The sequence below is a fragment of the Python bivittatus genome, unplaced genomic scaffold (assembly GCF_059951505.1).
Source record: "Python bivittatus isolate LINGU-HERP-01145 unplaced genomic scaffold, Pbiv_v1 ctg000340_np1212, whole genome shotgun sequence".
Classification (NCBI taxonomy): domain Eukaryota; kingdom Metazoa; phylum Chordata; class Lepidosauria; order Squamata; family Pythonidae; genus Python; species Python bivittatus.
In genome coordinates, this window is record NW_028277056.1 from 17584214 (window position 1) to 17604679 (window position 20466).

The 20466-nt window shown below is 38.9% G+C and overlaps 1 protein-coding gene across 1 annotated transcript in view; it reads right to left on the bottom strand.

Annotated features, from left to right (window-relative positions):
* Nucleotides 1–1631: 1631 nt before the first annotated feature.
* The window catches only part of CWF19L2 (CWF19 like cell cycle control factor 2), an 86902-nt gene continuing 68067 nt past the window's right edge, over nucleotides 1632–20466 (bottom strand). The window contains exons 15-18 of the mRNA XM_088140635.1: nucleotides 9699–9854; nucleotides 8672–8752; nucleotides 2517–2618; nucleotides 1632–1893 (exon numbers count right to left, since the gene is read on the bottom strand). Coding sequence (XP_087996761.1) covers nucleotides 1753–1893; nucleotides 2517–2618; nucleotides 8672–8752; nucleotides 9699–9854 — 480 coding nt within the window. The 3' untranslated portion in view covers nucleotides 1632–1752. The remainder of the gene's footprint in view (nucleotides 1894–2516; nucleotides 2619–8671; nucleotides 8753–9698; nucleotides 9855–20466) is intronic.

Genomic DNA, 20466 nt, shown 5'->3' on the forward strand with positions numbered 1-20466 from the left:
AGGATTGCTATCACTAAGCAATGAAATCACATGAGGTTGTACTTTATGACCGCATCGGTTAGCGATGGCAATCCTGGCCCCAATTGCCATTGTAGCCCAAGGACTACCTGTGCTTGTAGCCCTTGTCACAAATGATGCTTCCCAGTGTTCAGGGCTGTTATTTAGCCAGTAGGTTCCAATTCACGAGAACCAGTTCTTCAACTCCTGTATACATTACAGCTAAGCCAAAACCTCACCTTTTTTCTTCCCAGAGAGAACAGGAAGAAAAGCTTGGGGCACATGTGACAGAGATCAGGCTTTGCATTTCACAGCTTTCTGGAGAGTCAGATTGTTCAAGCAGAGTAGAGAAAAATGTGAGTTTATATCTTAGCAATACTGGCATTGAAAATTCTGGGACTTACTGTAAGTATCTAATGAAGACTTTACCCTCTATTGATTTCCTTTTTATAAAACATGGCACACATAATTATGGTTTATAGATGAAAAGTTCACCCAAATTTCTGTATGTACACCTATTTAGTTAAATAGGACTGTAGGCACAAAATTAGATTACATTAGATTAAGACCCTTCAAAGCATGTGGCTGGGCAGTTCAAGATTGCAGCTGATGTTTCTTAAGTAGTCACAATTTAAAATTGTTTTAATAGTCTAGTTGTGTGTCGTATCAGCAAAAAAAAAGGGGGGGGTAAATAAGGAAATACATTTTCTAAGCAGTCGTACTTTCACCATCCACATTCAAAAGGGATCTCAAGCTATTTCTCCTTATAACTTTAGTTCCCAGAGGAAAGCAAAGGTTACCAGGGAAAATATATACCACATAGTTCAAAGGGAATTCTTTATATGGAAGTTTTGTTGTTTTTTGTTTTTTTCTGTCCTAAAATACTGCATTTCTCTAGGGGTTCAGTTTCATTTTAGGTTTGTGTCCCTGCACTTTTCTTCACAACATTTTGGAAGTGGTTATTTCTGAATTTAGAAAATATCCCTACCTGTTTTACTATCTTTCTGACAGTCTGTAAATGATTAAGGGGAGAAGAAGGTATCTTTAACAATTACCCCCTTCTTTACTAAAGAAAAAATAGGGATCAAAATTCTCAGCAAATATTCTATAGTGCAGAGATAAGTCTTTCGTAATCTTGACTTTTCCTTAAGAAACAACGCTTTAGAAATATTGTCTTCCTTTGTGTTTAAATGTTAGTACATATTTATTCAAAAGTAACTCCATTATTTCCAGCAGAATTTACATTACTTCAGTTTTCTTTTAAACTGCAATACTGTGCCTCAGACCAAATCTCCCCAAATTGTCAACATTTAAACAGAATATTTTTTAAAACTTTAAATGTACAGCATTAAAAAGGTCACCATTTTGAGTGTTTAAAAAATCCTTTACTACGTTGTTATCTGCCAAGACAAGCTAGGACTATATACAATGTAAAACAGGAAAATATTAAAGAATACAAGGCAGGAATATTGCTAACAAAACACACTCATAATCCATCAAATTAAGGACTTCACATTTTCTTCAAACACATATCTACATATTGTATATCTGAACATGATCTGTACATAACCCAAATATCTTAGCTTCAATCCATTTTTTCTCTTCCCTAAAATACTACTTTGCCACTCAGTGTTCACTGTGGAAAACATCTTTATTATTTTCAACATGAGTTCTTCTATAAAAAGAATGTTATAGTTTGTGATGGTTCATTAGCTTTCCAGTGATTGAATATATATCAGCATCTGCTGTATATTTTCACTCTTTACTTTTAGTAAAGTCATACAGTTTCCATTTCTGAGCAAAATGCAACACTTTCTTTCTCTGGTCTTCAAAATTTTCTCGTCGTCCTTTTCTCCAAAGCCGTGGCTCCAAATCTAGCATGCCACCAATTATTTCCTTTCAAAATAGGAAAGAATATTATTTTCTTAAATTAACCAGAAAAACCCACACCTGTTCAAACAAAGAGTGTCAAGCAGGAGAAAAAAATCATTCTAGCTTTGCATTTTAAGAAGAGATGAGTCATCTACCTAGCTACCACATTAAAATGTTTTATGCAAGCTAGATCTCCCAAAGGCCACGGGGGGGCTGGGGGTGGAATATAGATTTGAACTAAAATAATTCCCAGTCCATCACCTGCAGAACTATGTAACATATCTGGAGTTATTCCATAAACCTGTTATTGAGACTTTTAGACACAGAATATATTAGTTTTTTTTAAAAAAATCCTACTAGTAATTTCCTTTAAGGAAATATATATTGACAGTTTTCATTTTGCATGGTGAGAACTTTGCTTAATTGCTTTAACAACCAATTAAATCACAGATACAAGAAACAATGTTTTTATCTACAGGTTATTCTCAAGCTTGATTGATTGATTGATTGATTGATTATCAAACTTGTATGCCGCCCATCTCCCCCAACGGGTGACTCTGGGCGTTCACGTGGCCAATATATACAGCAAACATCTTAAGAAAATACACAGGAAACTCTTATGGAACAGAAGCTGAATATTTTAATACCTTTCCAAAGTAAAAGGGGAACTTGTACTGATCTTCAATGACATGAGCAAAACCATCTTGGAGGCCAAAGTCTACAGAGAAGTAAGGCAAACCTTTTGGCACCTAAATACAGACAGACAGTGCATTAATGATTTCACTCAAACATATTCAGTGCCAAGTCCTCAAAATGTTGAATTTAATGGCTAGATTATTTACTTAGCTTCTGATTTGCTTGCAAATCCAACAGTCCTAGGATAAAGATAGATAAAGCAAACAATAGTGATATACCTTCAAAGGCCAGCCTAAATGAGAAAGTTTGAATGGTTTCCAAATTTACTCAAGCTGATCAAAATGGGGAGGTGCTTTAGAAAAGTTGGAAGGGAGGGGGGAGTTGCCAGGGAACCTTTGTTTTTTGTCCATAAAAACAACTTGACATATAAATCGATTTAAAATATGTTTTTGGAATATTGATTTTACATGTTCTTTATTGTACATAGCTTTCTATAAAGCACAGTTTGGCCTATATTCCAACTGGAGTCAGGTCAGCAAAAACTTTTGATTCCCTGATGTATGACAAGTACAAATTTGTGAGTAGAAGGAGATCTACCTAGGGTAGAGATTCAAGCATGGCTGGTAATTTTCAGTTTCTGGCTAAAGCTAAAATTTTGCCCAACGGGCTTGATCCCCTTAACAATCAAATAAAACAGGAGGCACAATGGAAAAACCCTCATTGGACAAATTGCTGTCACATGGTCTCATCAGAGCTTTTGTTACCAAGGAAATACAAGTAAGTAGAGAGAGTCTTAAAACAATGAGCTATGGATGTAGAATGGCAAACTGGTCTACTTCTAGTAGTTAATGATGTTAGGACTTTGAAACTGAACAACAGTATCAAGCCAGCTATCTTACAGCTTTAGAACTGCCTAAACAGCATAGAACTTTCTCTTGGGCCTGCTTTAATATTCTGCCATCTGCCTTGCTAGGTTTGTTTAGTAAGATTTCCTCGGAGGAGCAAGCATGCTCACTGCTGAAGAAGCTAGATGTGTCTTAACAATTGCTGTCTCTAGTAATTGTTGTCCAGTCAATTACAATGTCTCCCCCCTGCTGTTAAACAGGCAGCCTAGCACTACCATTACAGACATACGTACATGTGCATTGCACACGTAGCCAAATTCTGTGCAGTAGAAGGTAAAGCCCTGTCTGAGATAACAGTGGATTGTTCATAACATTCCTACAAAATTAGTGAATTTGGATATATGTAGACATGATACTGTATAAGCACTCTTTTTGAGTTCTATATATCTTATGTGTAATATTGCTGAGTTGTGATTATAACAAAGTTTTATTAATTCGTTACACATATTTTAATACTGTTTAAAACTGTAAAGAAACTGATGTGCAGAAGTTTGTTTCTTTGTTTTAAATTGTCATAAAAGATAAAGAGTAATAACAGAAACAGCATTCTGGGCCACTTGCCATGATTATATGAATGTAATCACAGGGCAATTAAGTGACTATTTAATGAAATACTAATTCTAAAACAAACAAAAATCCAGAAGTAATACAATCATAAGGATTTGTAAGGCCCACTTAGAGGGCCTTATGTGAATATGGTTAGTAAATAATTAAAAAGTAATTTAAAAATTGGAGTCCTGGACTAGGTGAAAAATACATACAGTCAGGTCCAGAAATATTGGGACATCAACACAATTCTAACATCTTTGGCTCTATACACCACCACAATGGATTTGGAATGAAACAAACACAATGTGCTTTAACTGCAGACTGTCAGCTTTAATTTGAGGGTATGTACATCCAACTCAGGTGAACGGTGTAGGAATTACAACAGTTTGCATATGTCCCTCCCACTTGTTAAGGGACCAAAAGTAATGGGACAAAATAGTAATCATAAATCAAACTTTCCCTTTTTAATACTTGGTTGCAAATCCGTTGCAGTCAATCACAGCCTGAAGCCTGGAACGCATAGACATCACCAGACGCTGGGTTTCATCCCTGATGATGCTCTGCCAGACCTCTACTGCAACTGTCTTCAGTTCCTGCTTGTTCTTGGGGCATTTTCCCTTCAGTTTTGTCTTCAGCAAGTGAAATGCATGCTCAATGGGATTCAGGTCAGGTGATTGACTTGGCCATTGCATAACATTCCACTTCTGTCCCTTCAAAAACTTTGGTTGCTTTTGCAGTATGCTTTGGGTCATTGTCCATCTGTACTGTGAAGCGCCGTCCAATGAGTTCTGCAGCATTTGGCTGAATGTGAGCAGATAATATTGCCCGAAACACTGCAGAATTCATCCTGCTGCTTTTGTCAGCAGTCACATCATCAATAAATACAAGAGAACCAGTTCCATTGGCAGCCATACATGCCCACGCCATGACACTACCACCACCATGCTTCACTGATGAGGTGGTATGCTTAGGATCATGAGCAGTTCCTTTCTTTCTCCATACTCTTCTCTTCCCATCACTCTGGTACAAGTTGATCTTGGTCTCATCTGTCCATAGGATGTTGTTCCAGAACTGTGAAGGCTTTTTCAGATGTCATTTGGCAAACTCTAATCTGGCCTTCCTGTTTTTGAGGCTCACCAATGGTTTACATCTTGTGGTGAACCCTCTGTATTCACTCTGGTGAAGTCGTCTTTTGATTGTTGACTTTGACACACATACACCTACCTCCTGGAGAGTGTTCTTGATCTGGCCAACTGTTGTGAAGGGTGTTTTCTTCACCAGGGAAAGGATTCTTCGGTCATCCACCACAGTTGTTTTCCGTTGTCTCCCGGGTCTTTTGGCGTTGCTGAGCTCACCGGTGCGTTCCTTCTTTTTGAGAATGTTCCAAACAGTTGTTTTGGTCACGCCTAATGTTCTTGCTATCTTTCTGATGGGTTTGTTTTGTTTCTTCAGCCTAATGATGGCTTGCTTCACTGATAGTGACAGCTCTTTGGATCTCATCTTGAGAGTAGACAGCAACAGATTCCAAATGCAAATAGCACACTTGAAATGAACTCTGGGCCTTTTATCTGCACATTGTAATTGGGGTACTGAGGGAATATCACACGCCTGGCCATGGAACAGCTGAGAAGCCAAGTGTCCCATTACTTTTGGTCTCTTAACAAGTGGGAGGGACATATGCAAACTGTTGTAATTCCTACACCGTTCACCTGAGTTGGATGTACATACCCTCAAATTAAAGCTGACAGTCTGCAGTTAAGGCACATTGTGTTTGTTTCATTCCAAATCCATTGTAGTGGTGTATAGAGCCAAAGATGTTAGAATTGTGTCGATGTCCCAGTATTTCTGGACCTGACTGTATATTGTATTGTGGGTCCAGAGTTTCCTCCTGTCAAAAGAGGAAATGATGCAATTCTTCACCCTCCTCCAACCCCAATCCATACTGAAGTGTCAAGCAACTCTCTAGAATGGAGCTCTCCAGAAGGAATTCAGCAAAGCCATCTCTATCAGGGGGATTCCTCCACTTGATCAAGAGCCTTCTGTGATGGAAAGATGTCCTTCAATTCATGCAAGGCAAAGTTTGTAAAGGTAGTCCTAGTTAAAAAACATAATTGGGACCGGCAACTCTGGTACTAAGCAACACGGCTGTAAAGCAAAAAATTACGTGACCCATTGGGAGGAACAGTGCTATATAGCTAAAATAATGACGATAATGGAGGAGGAAGATAATAATTTTACCAAAGGAACTTCATATCCACAGAAAATATAAGTATAAATGATGAAGCACATACATTTTCTTTCCCAGTCAAATGAAAAAAACAAGCTGTCAAGAATTATAATACAAAAATTTTCAGAGGAAACAGTGGAAACTAATAGCAAATAAAGGTTGACTAATTCTTGTGGAATTATACTAAAACCTCTACCTATCTCAAAAATATAAGATGTCTTACTCTAAGGGCATCCTGTATTGTCAAACAGTGCAAATATCACAACATTTACTTGTAGGGCAGGCTTAGTGCTGTCAGTAATCTGGAGAAGATGTTCTAAGAATTCACCAACACCTGTAAAGATACACTTCCCACTGGTGTGCAAATAAAAGGCATGTGCTTGTATTTCAAAGCTAGACATGTTACCATCCCTTTACTTTTTTTCCCAAACCTGGAGTTTAAATTTGCTTTGCAAAATTCATTTTGATACCCTTCCATAGTCAATGTAATGTTGCAGACTCTATAGCAGAATAACCAGAGAGAGTAAGTGGGAATACGAAGCAAACAAAATTGTTTTTTGGTAGAAGCACTAAGCCCTGAAATTTTTGATTTTGAAACACATGAAAATAAATTATCCTAACATTACTACATGCTTTTATGATTTAAGAGAACAGTGTTAAATAACCCATTACATTACTTATCCAACAGAAAGTCAAATAACAAAGGAAAAAATGTTAACAAAAATCTTTTTAAAAGTTGGCAGTAAATAGGAATCTATATACTAAATTGGGAATAGGTAACACTGTGCCCATCTTAATCTTGTGCCTTTAATTTCTATCACTTATTACTTGCTCCTTTTCTGTGCTTCGCTTAATACTGCTTACCATGAAAGGTAACAATAGAAATAAATAAAGGGACACTGCAAAGCAAAACATCAATCTCTAGTATTATTTTTAATGGTGTTTCTGTGACCTACATAAAGTATTATAACAATAAAATGGAAGGTGGTTGTATTTCTTTCAAAGTGCATCTATTTGCACAGAAAAGAAAAGATAAAGGTAAGCTGGAATGAGACAGCGCATCCTATGCTCGCAACACAATGTTGGATAGCAACCTCATTAATTTGCCTAATAAACAGGTGTTTTTTTGGATAGGCATGTCAACTATGACAGCCTTGTTGTTAATAGGCAAGTTCTTCCTATGAAAAGGTATCCATGACATGCTTTCAAAATTACAAAATGCTGCCCACCCCTGAACTAGAAAGTCTGCTCTCTGTATTATCTAGAATCTTCTTCTACCTATTTTCTCAAAATCTCAAGGCCACTGCATAGCTGATGGGGTGTGGGAGGGAGAGGAGAGAGAGGAAGACTGATTTTGGAGACTTCTGAATACATAGCTGCCCTGAAAAAGAACTATGAATTAGGAGCTGCAGCAAGATAAATAGTTGCTAGGCCTGTGCAAACCACGGGATGAGACATTTCAGTTGAGAGATTCGCATGGAACTAGTACAGGTAATCCCCAGTTAAAAAACAAATTCTGTTCCCGAGGTCCATCCTTAAATTGAATTTGTATATAAGCCAGAACATAAGTATTATGGTATAATGAACTCAAACCATTGTATACTTAACTTGAATCATTGTGTATTTAACTTGAATTTTGCTACAATAGGCTCTGTTCTTAACTATGAGTCGTCTGTAACCCAGGTGTTCTTAACCCAGGGTAATTAATAACCCAGGGTAATTATAATTCCCAACATAGTGAACAATATTGGCAATAAGATACCTAAGGATTTCAGTCTGCATAGTGGTTTAGATGTTTGGACTAGATTCAAGTCCACCTTCCACCACGGAAGCTCACTAGGTGACTTTGGGCCAGTCATTCTCTCTTGGTCCAATCTACCTTACAGAGTGGCTGCTTGGGGGATAAAAACAGAAGAAGTTCCTTATGTAAGCAGCAATGAACCCCTGGAAGGAAGCAGGATATAAATCTAACAAACAAACAAATAAAATTGTCTTTCTTCCCAACTCTGCATCATAGCTCTTCTGAAGGACACAAACCATCCAGCTGAAAGTTAGATTCTAAGTGAAAGTAAAACCCAGTTCAAGGAGATAACTGTTCCCATAAGTCACTGCATAAATATGCAGCCCGTGCATCTTTCACTGAAATCTTAGTGAACTTAATGGGGCTGAACAGTGTAATTACATATATAAGACTCCAGCTTTAGATATGATAAAAAGGGAACTGAAACACTGAAATTTTGCCAATAAAGCCAATACCTTCAAGAACTTACAAGACAGTTAGAAAGTATTTCCACACTGGTATCTCTTGGAGCTTCCTTGAAATGTATCAGTGTTACTATGGTTGGATTTGACCTTGGAATTCAGATTTCATTTTTTTCATCAATTTAACTTAATGTATTTTTCTAGACACTGTTTTTTAAAACATTGCCCACATTCACATGTAGAAATCAGCTTTGCATTACAAGTGACAAGTCTGAATACATACCGATTTGCGAATATCTTTTGAGCCTAGATTAATCAGCTTTTTATTCATGGCCCACTCTTCATCTGATTCCATTATAGCTTTCTGAAAAAAATATTGCAAGAATATATAGAACATCCACAAAATGGCAAAGTATGACACAAAGCAGAATTCCATTTGGACCTCTCCCCCCACCCCAAAAGTCAGATCAGAAGGAAGACTGCAATTTCATTAATACATATTAATTATATAATTCGATTTCCATAGATTAAAGCATAATGAAGACTGATATGGTAATAAATTTATTCTGTTCCTTTCCCTTTTTATTTTACAGTTTCAGAACTGCAGTTTAACTTCACCCTGACATAAATTACTTCAAAATAAGAATTTTCAGTTTACAGAATTATAAATGCTATTGACCCTTAATAACTGTTACAGTTATGTGAACTCTATTTAAGTGTATACACACTCACCACCACCATTACCCCAAAAAAAGAAATAAAGTACATTCAAGCCAAGGAATCATAATGCCATGTTACCACTGTCAATAAGAACTCCCATATTTCATTTACTAATTCCTTTAAATGCTGTTTAAATTGCTTCAAAATTCAAAGTATTTGTGGGTTCAACATTCAGTTTTAGTATTATGTACATGACTTGTCACTAAAGTATGACACATGTATGTTGGGGAAAATGTATCCAAACCAGCCATCTTTAGAAAAATTTGGTTTCCATTTCATAACACCACATATTCCACTTATGCTGGTGGGTCTCACTCATGCCTTTCCCTCCCAGTCCTGGGAAGTGTAAACTACTAGACCAAAGCAGATAATGCCACCTCCACATCTAGATTGGTATGATTCAGGAGATTTTTTCCAGGTACTAGTTTTGACTAACCTTCTTGTAAAAACAAACCATTTAGGAACCTGGAGATTTTATACAATACTACCACTAATAATTTCACACAGCTCACTTTAGGGTTGCTATTGCTTTAGGTTCTAAAGATCAAAGCACATAACCAAGAAAACCAGAGATGTTAAAAAATAGGTACCTTGAAGTAGATGGGAGCCATATCCCCCACTTCCTTTGGAAGAGGAATACATTCATACACCATGTGATATTGCTTATTTATATTTAAATTTGTCTCTAGAAAAACACAATCCAGTTCTTGAGCTTCAAACATCTTTACCAACGTTTTTCTGAATACCTGGTACAAGAAAGAATGGGATGGGGGGGAGGAGGGGGGGGGAGAGACAAGAAAACTATAGTTTCCAACCTTAAAATTATTAGGCGATATTACTGTGCAAGTGTCTGCAGTGAACTGAGAAGTCTTATACTTTTCATAGGTTAATGTCTTGTTGCATGCAAAATAAGATATAATAAACTGATAACTGAACATGTTGGGTAATTTTAAATATTTATACTATATGCAGAATGCCACTGTCAGAGGATCTTCTTATCTGTCAAGTACTGAAGTTCATTTATTGGGCAACATAAATGAAGGCAGAAACAACAGGAAGTCCTAGAGTCACATTTACACAGAAGTTAATCTCTTGTCTTATATTGACTTCAAATGCCACCATTCTTCCACTCTGCCTTCCAATTACGTAATTCGTCAAAAAGTGACATTTTCATCAGGCATTATTGACCTTTAAGTACAATAATAATATTCCCATAAAGAAAAGCAATCTTAGATCTTTCATCTCTATTCTGCAGAAGTTTATCCAACCTGTTCCTGTAACAGACTTGACCTCTGTTCACGTTCACTCATTCTCCTACATAGGGTGGAATGTCACAAATAATTATGGAGTGAATCAGTTTGTATCTACACTGGTGTTTGGAAACTGGGATTTTTTAGAAACAAACAGAGAAGATGGAAATCACAGTCCAGATTTCCAGTAAATGAAAGATGAGTCTATAACCCAAACTTGAAATGTTGTAATAATATTCAATAAAGAGGATAAAGTGTTAAGAACTTGAGCTCCTCAAAATAAGAAGTCTGTATCTTCTTGAGCCACTGCCAATTGTACAGCACCTTATATTACAGAACTCACATTTGACCATGTAAATAAGCCAAATAAGAGGAGACATGTTATACTAGCATGCATTGCAGTTTCAAACTTTTATTTATTTTACATATGAAAGCAACTATTTTTTTTGTAATACCACAGATGCAATGCAAAGCAAATGAAACTTTTTGCATTTGCTGCTGAGGCCAAAACATCCATACAGAATAAAAGACAGACTGAAAAGCAGTACATTTTTGTTAAAAAAAGAATCAAATGCTAATACATCTGATAATGGCAGTCTAACTACAGAAAGTTGCACTTTTTTTCTCTTGCTAACATTTATACAAATGTCTGAACTGCCTTATAATAAATCAGATCTTCCAGCAAAACATTACATAGTTTGAGTGGCAAAAACTTCCCAGAGGCTTAGGCAGGGTCCCACCCCACACACAATTATTTGTTACCTGAATTATTATCTAGAGATGCCAGAGTTTGAACCTAGGACTTGCATATCTTCTGCCACAAGATATGGACCAAAGAACCCAAGGATGGAAGGTGACAGATCCCCTTTTATCTTCATGCAGTACCAGAAACAACGACAAACCAAATCACTTAATAGCCTGATGCTGGCTGCCAGGATGCTTGGTACTCCAATAAAGTAACACAGTGTTATTGGCAGTGTTGAAAGAAAACAAAATACAGCAAAAACCTAAGTAGGGCATGCTTTAAAACAGGGAGTGAGGCAAAGTTTAGAACATATGCAAAGACAAATCACTGGAAAAAATATTTGCAGAAAATCTGGAAACAGACAACAAACTTCTATTTCAGACTTTTGTTTCACAATTCCTGCTTTGTCTTATAAAATCTCATCAGCCTCAAGGTTGCTGCAGAGCCAGGCAAAGGCTGTGAAGGCAGGCTAAAGGCTGTCAACCAAAAATCCTGGCATCGGAATGTCCGAGTCACAGTGACAATAAAATGCAATTTAAACAACCTCCTAGCACCTTCAAGAATCATTCACCAGACAGCAGAATTATTCAGTAACCTTTTCTTGTTGCCGAGACTAAGAATTAATTCAATGGTTAGCACATTACTGTTTGACGTTGCCACCAGCATACATTCTGGCAACGCTGGGAGACTTTCACAGCAAAGTACACATAAAAATTCCCTTTATTAATTAAAAATTCCCTTATATGCCTAGCATATTCCTCACAAAATTCAAAAATTCCCTTTTATTAATTAAACATTAATTAATAATTTTATTCTTAATAATTATTAATACATAATAAAGGCAAAAATTTCCTTTTATTAATTACAAATTCCCTTATACTATTATTAGGCTGTCATGGTGGCCATGAACTCCTGAGCTAACTCAGATCCTGCCCCCAGGGAAACAAGTTGAACTCCCCCAAGACCATAAGCCTGGGGAACTCCACTGCCAACCTGGCCACAAGGTCAAGGAGTTCAGGCAGGGAGGTTGCAACACAGTGGGGAGGCTGGTATAGGAGCAACAGTTCCAACTGATCCCTAGAGCCCAACTTAATAAATAGGGTCTCGCACCAGGCAATCTGTGGGACAGCGCCCCTGGATGCCTCCCAGGTATCTTGGATGACCCCCACCACCACCACCACCACCACTCCTACCCTGGAGTCTTGACTGATGCCACACCTGAAACCCAGCTGGGCTTATCTCAGAAAGGGAACACACACACACCCTACCCCAGCCAGGTTTCCATAATACATGCCAGGTCAGCTTTCTCATCCAGAATCAAGTCATGGATGAGGGTGGCCTTATTACAAACCAACCTGGTGTTTAGCAGCAGCAGCCAACAGCCCAGGGCCTTGAAGGCCTGCCAAGCAGGGCCCAGGAGTGAGGTTGGGAGCTGGAACATGTCACAGGAACAATATACCTATGGCATGGTCCCCAAGAGCAGTCCACCCCCTGTCTGTCATATCTCCACCTATTCATCACTACCAAAATACTGTAGCCTGCCCTCATCCCTCCAGAGGCTTATCCCCTTCCCTGCCCATATTGGTCCAAGCCCAGGCTCACACTCCCCACCTTACACAACCAACAATCAACCAACCAAGGCCCCCCTAAGACCAGAGGCCCTTCTGCTGAGCACTCAGCACCTCCAGCTAACCAGGGACCCCCCCCCCATATACCATCACACAATGCCTTCAGCCAGTCCCCTCTCATTGATTAGGCACCCAGCTATTCACAATCCCAGTGATCCAAAATCCTCCCTCCCCTGGCTTTCACCTGTGGGAAGTTAAGCAGAATCACAGTCTACAATTCACAATCTTTTCATACTTGATGACCAGTCCAATTCCTGATCAAAATCCTCACAAAGTCCTCTTAAGTCACAATGACTTCCACTTGAGAGTGGCCCACACTAAAATGGCTGTTACAAAGCCAGGAAGGAGGCAAGATGGCTACCAACTGTGAGGGGGGATAGAAGTTGCAGCTGCAGAACCCAAGTAGCCACAACTCCCTTGACCCAGCTCTGCCTTTGCCACAACAAAATCCCCCACCTCCACACGTGCACAATGAAAGAAAAAGGCAGCCCCCATCTGCTCACCTACAGTGACTTCATCCTCAGCACACATCCCCTCTGTAAGACAATAGAGGGCCTCCCCTGTTGTCGGTGGCTCCTCTGGCCGCCTTCCCACTGCCGTGTCACCAAATGCAACATAATGTGTGGAGCATACCCAACGTGGAGTAGTTGATCTGTGCACTTGGCAATCCAACAATCCAGCCGCCTCTGCCAGTTCCAATCCCACAAAACCAGTCCTTCAAGCCACGACCCAGGTAAGGGAGTGAGTGCTGGGTGCCGTCCGCAATTCTGTCCCAAGCCACCCGAAGGCCTGGCAAGGGATACAAACCACACAGGTAGATAGAAGGCCACTCCAGCCTAGTCTGGTAGGGAAACTATCCCCGAAGAGTCCTCCTCCATCTAGTCCAGTGTTTCTCAACCTTAGCAACTTTAAGATGTGTGGACTTCAACTCCAGAATTCCCCAGCCAGCATGGCTGGCTGGGGAATTCTGGGAGTTGAGGTCCACACATCTTAAAGTTGCTAAGGTTGAGAAACACTGATCTAGTCCAAAACATAATACCTCCAACCATCCACCACATACTAAAATCCTCTAAGCAGCAGCACCCATTCCATACAAACATCCCAATTTGGCACCATGATGAAAAAAATAAATTGTAATCTTTAATGCACAGAAGAGGAAATTATTAAATACATGTTCAGAGAATAATCACACTAGCTATATTACATTTTAAATTTAATGTAAATAAAATGAAATCACATTAGGTTTTGAACTTGTCCAGTTGCTTCTTTATCGGACTGTGGCTCCAGCATGCCACTTAAAAACTAAACATGGTCTCAGCTAAGAAAAAGTTATATCTTCCTGTTTTAAACCAAAGATTTTCAGAAAATTTGAAAGGGAAGGTACTATCCCTCATCATCTAAAAATGGGAATTTGGAAAGAAATACTTATTACCAGTTCTAAACCTGGGTAAAAATGAATGTTCACCTAAATGAAACAGACCATTTCATGCAGTAGAAATTTTACAACCCCCAACTGTCATATTTTTCCTTTGTAACATTTCTCCTTGTATTTCTGCCCTCCCTATGTGACATTGTTATTTCTGAGAAAAGGAAGAAGTGGTTTGCTTTCCAGTTTGTACCAGTCATAGCAGGAGGCATTCTAAAGATACGTAAGCTTGCTTGCATTCATATATAAGCCTACCCAACTCAACAAAGACTCTAGGTGGGGTATAGATTAAAAACAGATATGATACCTAAAAACAAAACCAAAATAAACATAACAGTAATGTAACAGACATACCATAAACAGAACAGACATAGCACACCAGATGCACACCCCAGCCTATCACAGAGCTTGAGGGGAAAAGCAGGTTTTCAGAGACAATGTAAAAGCATGCAGGATTAGGGCAGTCTGAACTTCCGGCATGATGCTATTCCAAAGGACAACAGAGAAAGTATACTTTTGCTTAATGACATCGCTTAATGTATATTGTAGGAAGAGAGGCACGCTTATCTATGGTGGCAAAAAAATCAGGAAGAGTCTGGCAGCATTTTTCCAACTAATTAATTATATTAAAAGTCATAGGCTTTCGTAAGCTGCAACTCGCTTCATCAGATGCACAGAGTGGCTAGACTGATGTAGGATTTAAATGGTGGCGGGAGGAAAGAGAAGACAGGTTGGTTATGCAAATACAGGTTTATGTGGCTGCCAGTGCCTTATCAATTAACAATTGCAATGTGTTAAAAAACCATTATGACCCATCGTGTTTTTTGAGATTTTCTGAGATTGCCTGAATCTTTTGATGTACGCAAGTTCAACAGTTTCTCACTGGATGATGCTCTAAGAGTCCTGCTTTTCTAAAACAGTCACTTTATGGTCTGCTATAGAATATCTTGGGAGGTTGAAATGCTTTGATATTACTTTGCCCTGGTTTTGAGTCTTTAAGTTAAACTTGTGTCCGTTAATTCTTTTGAAAATAGCAGTTGCCACTGCAACTGAGGCTAATTAAGGACAGGACAAGATTGTGTGGCTTCTGTAGTTCTGTCCCCCAAAAGAATGGCAAAGCAAAAGAGTTCGTAAGTTACAACTGGAAGGTGGCTACTGCTGCTCTCCAGCCTTTGCTTTTAAAGGTAGTTACTTCACTTTAATTAATTTAGTTAATTTGATTTGATTTAAGCCCCATCCAACTACAAGTGACTCTGGGTGGAGTACAATAAAAGTGATAGCCAAAAAACAGAATACAATAATTACAAAAGAAAAAACAAAAACCAATGGAGGATACCACACAATCCAGCAGGGACCCCAACCACCCTAACATGAGGCCTGGGAGAACAGCCAAGACTTTAAGGCTTTCCCAGAATGCCAGCAAAGTGGTAGCAACATGGATATCTGGGGGAATTTTATTCCAGAGGCTAAGTGCCATGACAGAGAAGGCATCCTTCTAGGGTCCTGATAGATGACATTATTTGAAAGAACCCAGAGCACACCAACTCTGTCAGATCGAACCAGCCAGGCTGATACCATGGGAGACAGGTAGTCCCTTAAGTAAGAAGGCCCTATGCCACACAGGGCTTTATAGGTCATAATCAGAACTTGAATTACACCCAGAATTACACGAGCGCAGCTTGCGAAGCACACGGGCATACTTAAGCGCACCCATCACTGCCTGCGCTGCTGCATCTGGACCAGTTGAGCACATTGCAATAGTCAAGCCATGAGATGACTTGGGTATGAATGACTGTCTGAAGAGCCTCCCAATTTGGGAAAGGAAACTGATGCGCTATATGAAGTTGAACAGGAGCTGTGATTTCAGGAAGACCCCACGATTGTGCACCACCCTTAAATGGGAAAGTGCAACCCCATCCAAGGTTAAAGGTGGAATATTTTTAGCTATTGGTAGAACCAGTTCTGTGTCCACACAGTATATACTGGATAATTCTCCAATGCTTAAATGTTAAGATCTCCATTCCACACACTGTGAATTAGTGAAGTCTTAAAATTATTTCACTCATTCCAAAATATAAATAATTTCATAGGAGTCATAAATATATACATAGACACATACATACCCAGCATCCTTTTCCTTTCAGAGTTATGCAAAGTGGGGTTTTTTGGGGGGGGGGTGCGTTGACTCCTTGTGTTGACTCCTGGACAAGCCCTGCAGTTTTCTTGGCAAGATTTCAGAAGTGATTTGCTATTGCCTGCTTGTTAGGGCTGAGACAGAGTGACTGGCCCAAAGTCACCTAGCTGGCTTCACATCTAAGGCAGGACTAAAACTCACAGTCTTCTGGTTTCTAGCCTGATGCCTTAACCACTACACCAAACTGGCTCTCATTATGCCAAGTACGGAGATGTTAAAAATAGGAAGGTAAAGGAATTAAGGCATGAAATAAGAAAAGGAAATATAACTAAATCTGGTTCACACCAATACCATTCACTACATCTCTTCAGCCTTTTTCTAGCCTTGCAAATCATCCCTGCTTTCACCAGATATAGACGTTGCATTTTGGTCTTTACACTTCTCATTTTTGTTTGAGAATCTCATCAACTCCATCCAATGATGACTATCTCCATCTTCCCCTTCCTCCTGACCCATCATGCATATGTTTTGTAATTCGATCTTCATTGTTTCTATATGACCAAACTACCTCAGTGTACTTCTTTTGTACTGGTCACACACCTTTGTGTTTAATTAACATTTATTCATCATCCATTCATTCTTGACCCTGTCTCTTCTTGTTTCACCACATTCATTTCTTAGGTACCCAACTCAACTTACTTTTATGTTTCTCCTCATATTGCCAGTTCATATTTTTCTGCTGAAAATAATATTCCCTTTCACCTACCCTCCCCCCCCCAGCCTTTAGATGTAAAAAACACTGAAATTAGTTTTAGATACCATGGTATTTTGCTCTATCTGTAACGTATGCTAAAGAGACCTTTAAGTAATCTCTCAGCTTTAATGAAATTCCACTAATGTGCTTGCACACTGAACACTCATGTTTCTTATGCTTTCAGTTACTGGTTTTAAAGCAAACCTAAAATCCCTTGGCAAAGGAATCAATGTTCACCTGAAAAGCCCAATAATGATATGCACAGGCCATAAAATAATATTTTAAACTGGATCTTCCTGCCAATAGTTTTTAACTTAAGAACAAAAACTGGAAACAAGAAACCCTGGCTCCCAAAATGCCATTTCCAAAGAGAAGTACTGTCAATCCAGCAGAGACCTACTAGTGCAATTTTTAGTTTTCATCGATCTCCCTTCCCCACAGACTCATCTGCAATCACCCAGACCAGAATATCTGGGAACCCAGGGGCAGCAGGAGTAAGAAGAACAAAAACTGCATCCCCCAATTTGCCAGCTTCAGTGTCACACAAGCAAAGTTTCTCACTTGGGAAACTGACAAAAGCCACAGCATAACAACGTGAGTGTTGGAATCAGAGATTTAAAAGCAAATTAGAGCAAAGAGGAAAGCTTTCTTACAGACATGGCTCAGCTTTGAGGTAAAGGCCTTCACTAGGACTATCAGATCTGAGTTTTAAAAATCTGGATGACCATTTGATGGCAGGAAAGAAAGGTATTTTGTATTTCTTCCCTGCTACCGAGTGTTCTTCTGGATTTCTGCAGATCCAGTAACCCTAGCCTTCCCTTCTTTTAGATGGTGGTAGATTTCATTTAACCTTATCCAAGATTTTGTATTCCATAGCTGTGATCAGAATGCAATAGTTTATGGCTGAACTGCGAACTTCACATCTTTCAGACTGAAATCAGTAATGGCAGCATTCCAAAGAATATGTCTGACAACCCTTTTTAATAGTGCTTTTCCTATTTGTTTGTCTACAATTAAACAAAAAAAAATACACTGTCTTCCTTATTGTCTGCAATATATTAGAATTTGTTGTGCAACCAAAGTACAAGAGGTGACTTTAAAAGGTGTTCATTTCATAAATAAGATGGTCCTTGTAAGTCACAGGTCTGGGTGACTGCAGATGAGTCTGTGGGGAAGGGACAAAAACAGACTCTATTAACAGTAAGCGATAAGTTTCTTATCTCCAGATTAAGTAGTTACTTGCCCAGTTCCTATGCCAACTAAATGTGTCCCTTTCAAGCAAGTAGGCAAGGAAGTTTTTATAAGAGGTTTTTGAGGATATTTTGTTGCTTTTCAAACTAACACAGGCAGGTAGGGTGGCTAATGGTTTTTATTATTAACGTTTCTGCATATTATTCTCTGATGCTAAATTATGGGTTTGTTCCACTTGTTTCTACAACATTCGAGCATTGAGTGCTCCTCATATAGCAAAGCACAGCTCTGTTCTCTCTCAACATGGCACATTGTTGAAACAGCACAGAGGCAAAGGCTGAGCAGGGATTTGAAAGAAAGGCTCAGAATTCCTAGTTTTATGAGATTATTCAGTGCTCTGCCTGCACTGAGGATGGATAACTAAACATAGAATTTATTCTCATAGAGATACATACCTAACCATGATGCCAAAATGGTGAAATGTGGCATCACAATGCAAGTTCTGGCCCTTTGTACTTGCATAGGAACATTACATGTAAAAGGAAGTCAGACTGTATAATGAAGTACATTTTATTATGTGCCCTACTTTGCCCCCTCCCCCCCTCCCTGCCCATGCCTGTTCTGTTACATGAACATCTCTCTTTGCAGAAGTTCTGCTTCTATGGGAAAATATCACACTTTATGAGATCAAAGTTCAAACATGTTAAACCAAAACCAAAAAGCCATCTTACGAAAAGAACCATTGTGGCTCTTCCTGAACTTAGCCAATTGTGGTTTATTCAATGCACCTTAGTTAAACTAATGCTTATGCATTCAATAAACCATAGTTAAGCAAACATTTGTGGGTTTATGACCACACTTGGTCTTTGACTGCTGTGCTCATTGCCATAATCCAAGTAATAGTTATTGCCGTTAATATAATAATTCTTCAGCTCTGTATTTAATACATTTTCTATTCTGTCACATTAAAACATTACCTTTTGGGTAACGTTCTGAAGATTTGGGGCCCTCAATCAAAGTTCTTGGGGACCACATTTAGCCTGGTTAAATCACAGTCACTCTCTCTCAGCCCAACCCACCTTGTTGTTGTTGCTATGGGGAAAACAGGAGGCAGGAATATTAGGTACATTCACTACCTTCCGTTTTATAGATACAGATCTAGATATATAGACAGACACATGCACATGGCAGGAAATAATAATAATAATAATCCCCCAAGTGAGGCACTACCTTGACGTGGTTGTGGGGCTTGCGTGCTCTGAGGAGGATGAGAGCTATGCCAGAGATTCAACCATACTGGACAGTTCTCATCAGAGGAGCCAGATAAAGAGTGGCTCTCCCATAAACAATATGGTGAGACGTAATTTACAGAAACCTATACTGGATTGCTAATTGCCTGGGTCAACAAGGACCACGCTAAGTGTTCTAGTTCCTGGACATCTGGTGGCAACTGGGCTACAGGACTCAAGACTGTTGGCTGAGCAACCAGGGTCAGCAGCTACAGGACTTCTAGAAGAAAAGTTGTTTACCTGTCGCAAACATATGAAGACTGAAAACAAAGAAATAATGATCTGCTATTACAAATCAAGTCCAACAAAAAGAGGATATCTGAAAAGAATGCACCAGTTCTTTTCAATATCCAGAATCAGAAATAATGGAACAGAGGCTAGCAGATCAACGTCGATTTATAATATGAAATAAAGTATTCACAGAAGTAGAATTGGAAGAACTGCAAAGGTCTACCCAGGACAAAGAAATCGAAGCCTTGCCAGAAGTAGCTCAGAGAGTACAGCCTTCTCCTCAGAAAGAACAAAGCCCTCTAACAAAAAAACAAGAGGAATTGAAACAAAGAATAACTGAGCATCTAGAACAGCACAAAAACAACAGATTAAGGTTGCCTGCATTGAAGCTTGTTACAAATAAACAGCTAGTACAAGTATTAAATGATGCCAATACTGTATAAGCACCATCTCACTGCAAGAAACAAACCAACTGATATATAGCATGGCTGCAGTTATAACTGAATACCTTGGTTGCAAACAAGAAAAAAAGCCAAACAGTGCACCACCAAAATGGAAGATCAGGTTGGAAAATAAGATCAGCATGCCTAGATCAGATGTAAGCAAGCTAGAACAGATGGAAGAAAAGAAGCTGAAGAACAAAAAGACCAAAGAATACCTGATCAAGAAATATCACCTAGAAACAAGGAAGATCAAGGAAGCACTAGAAA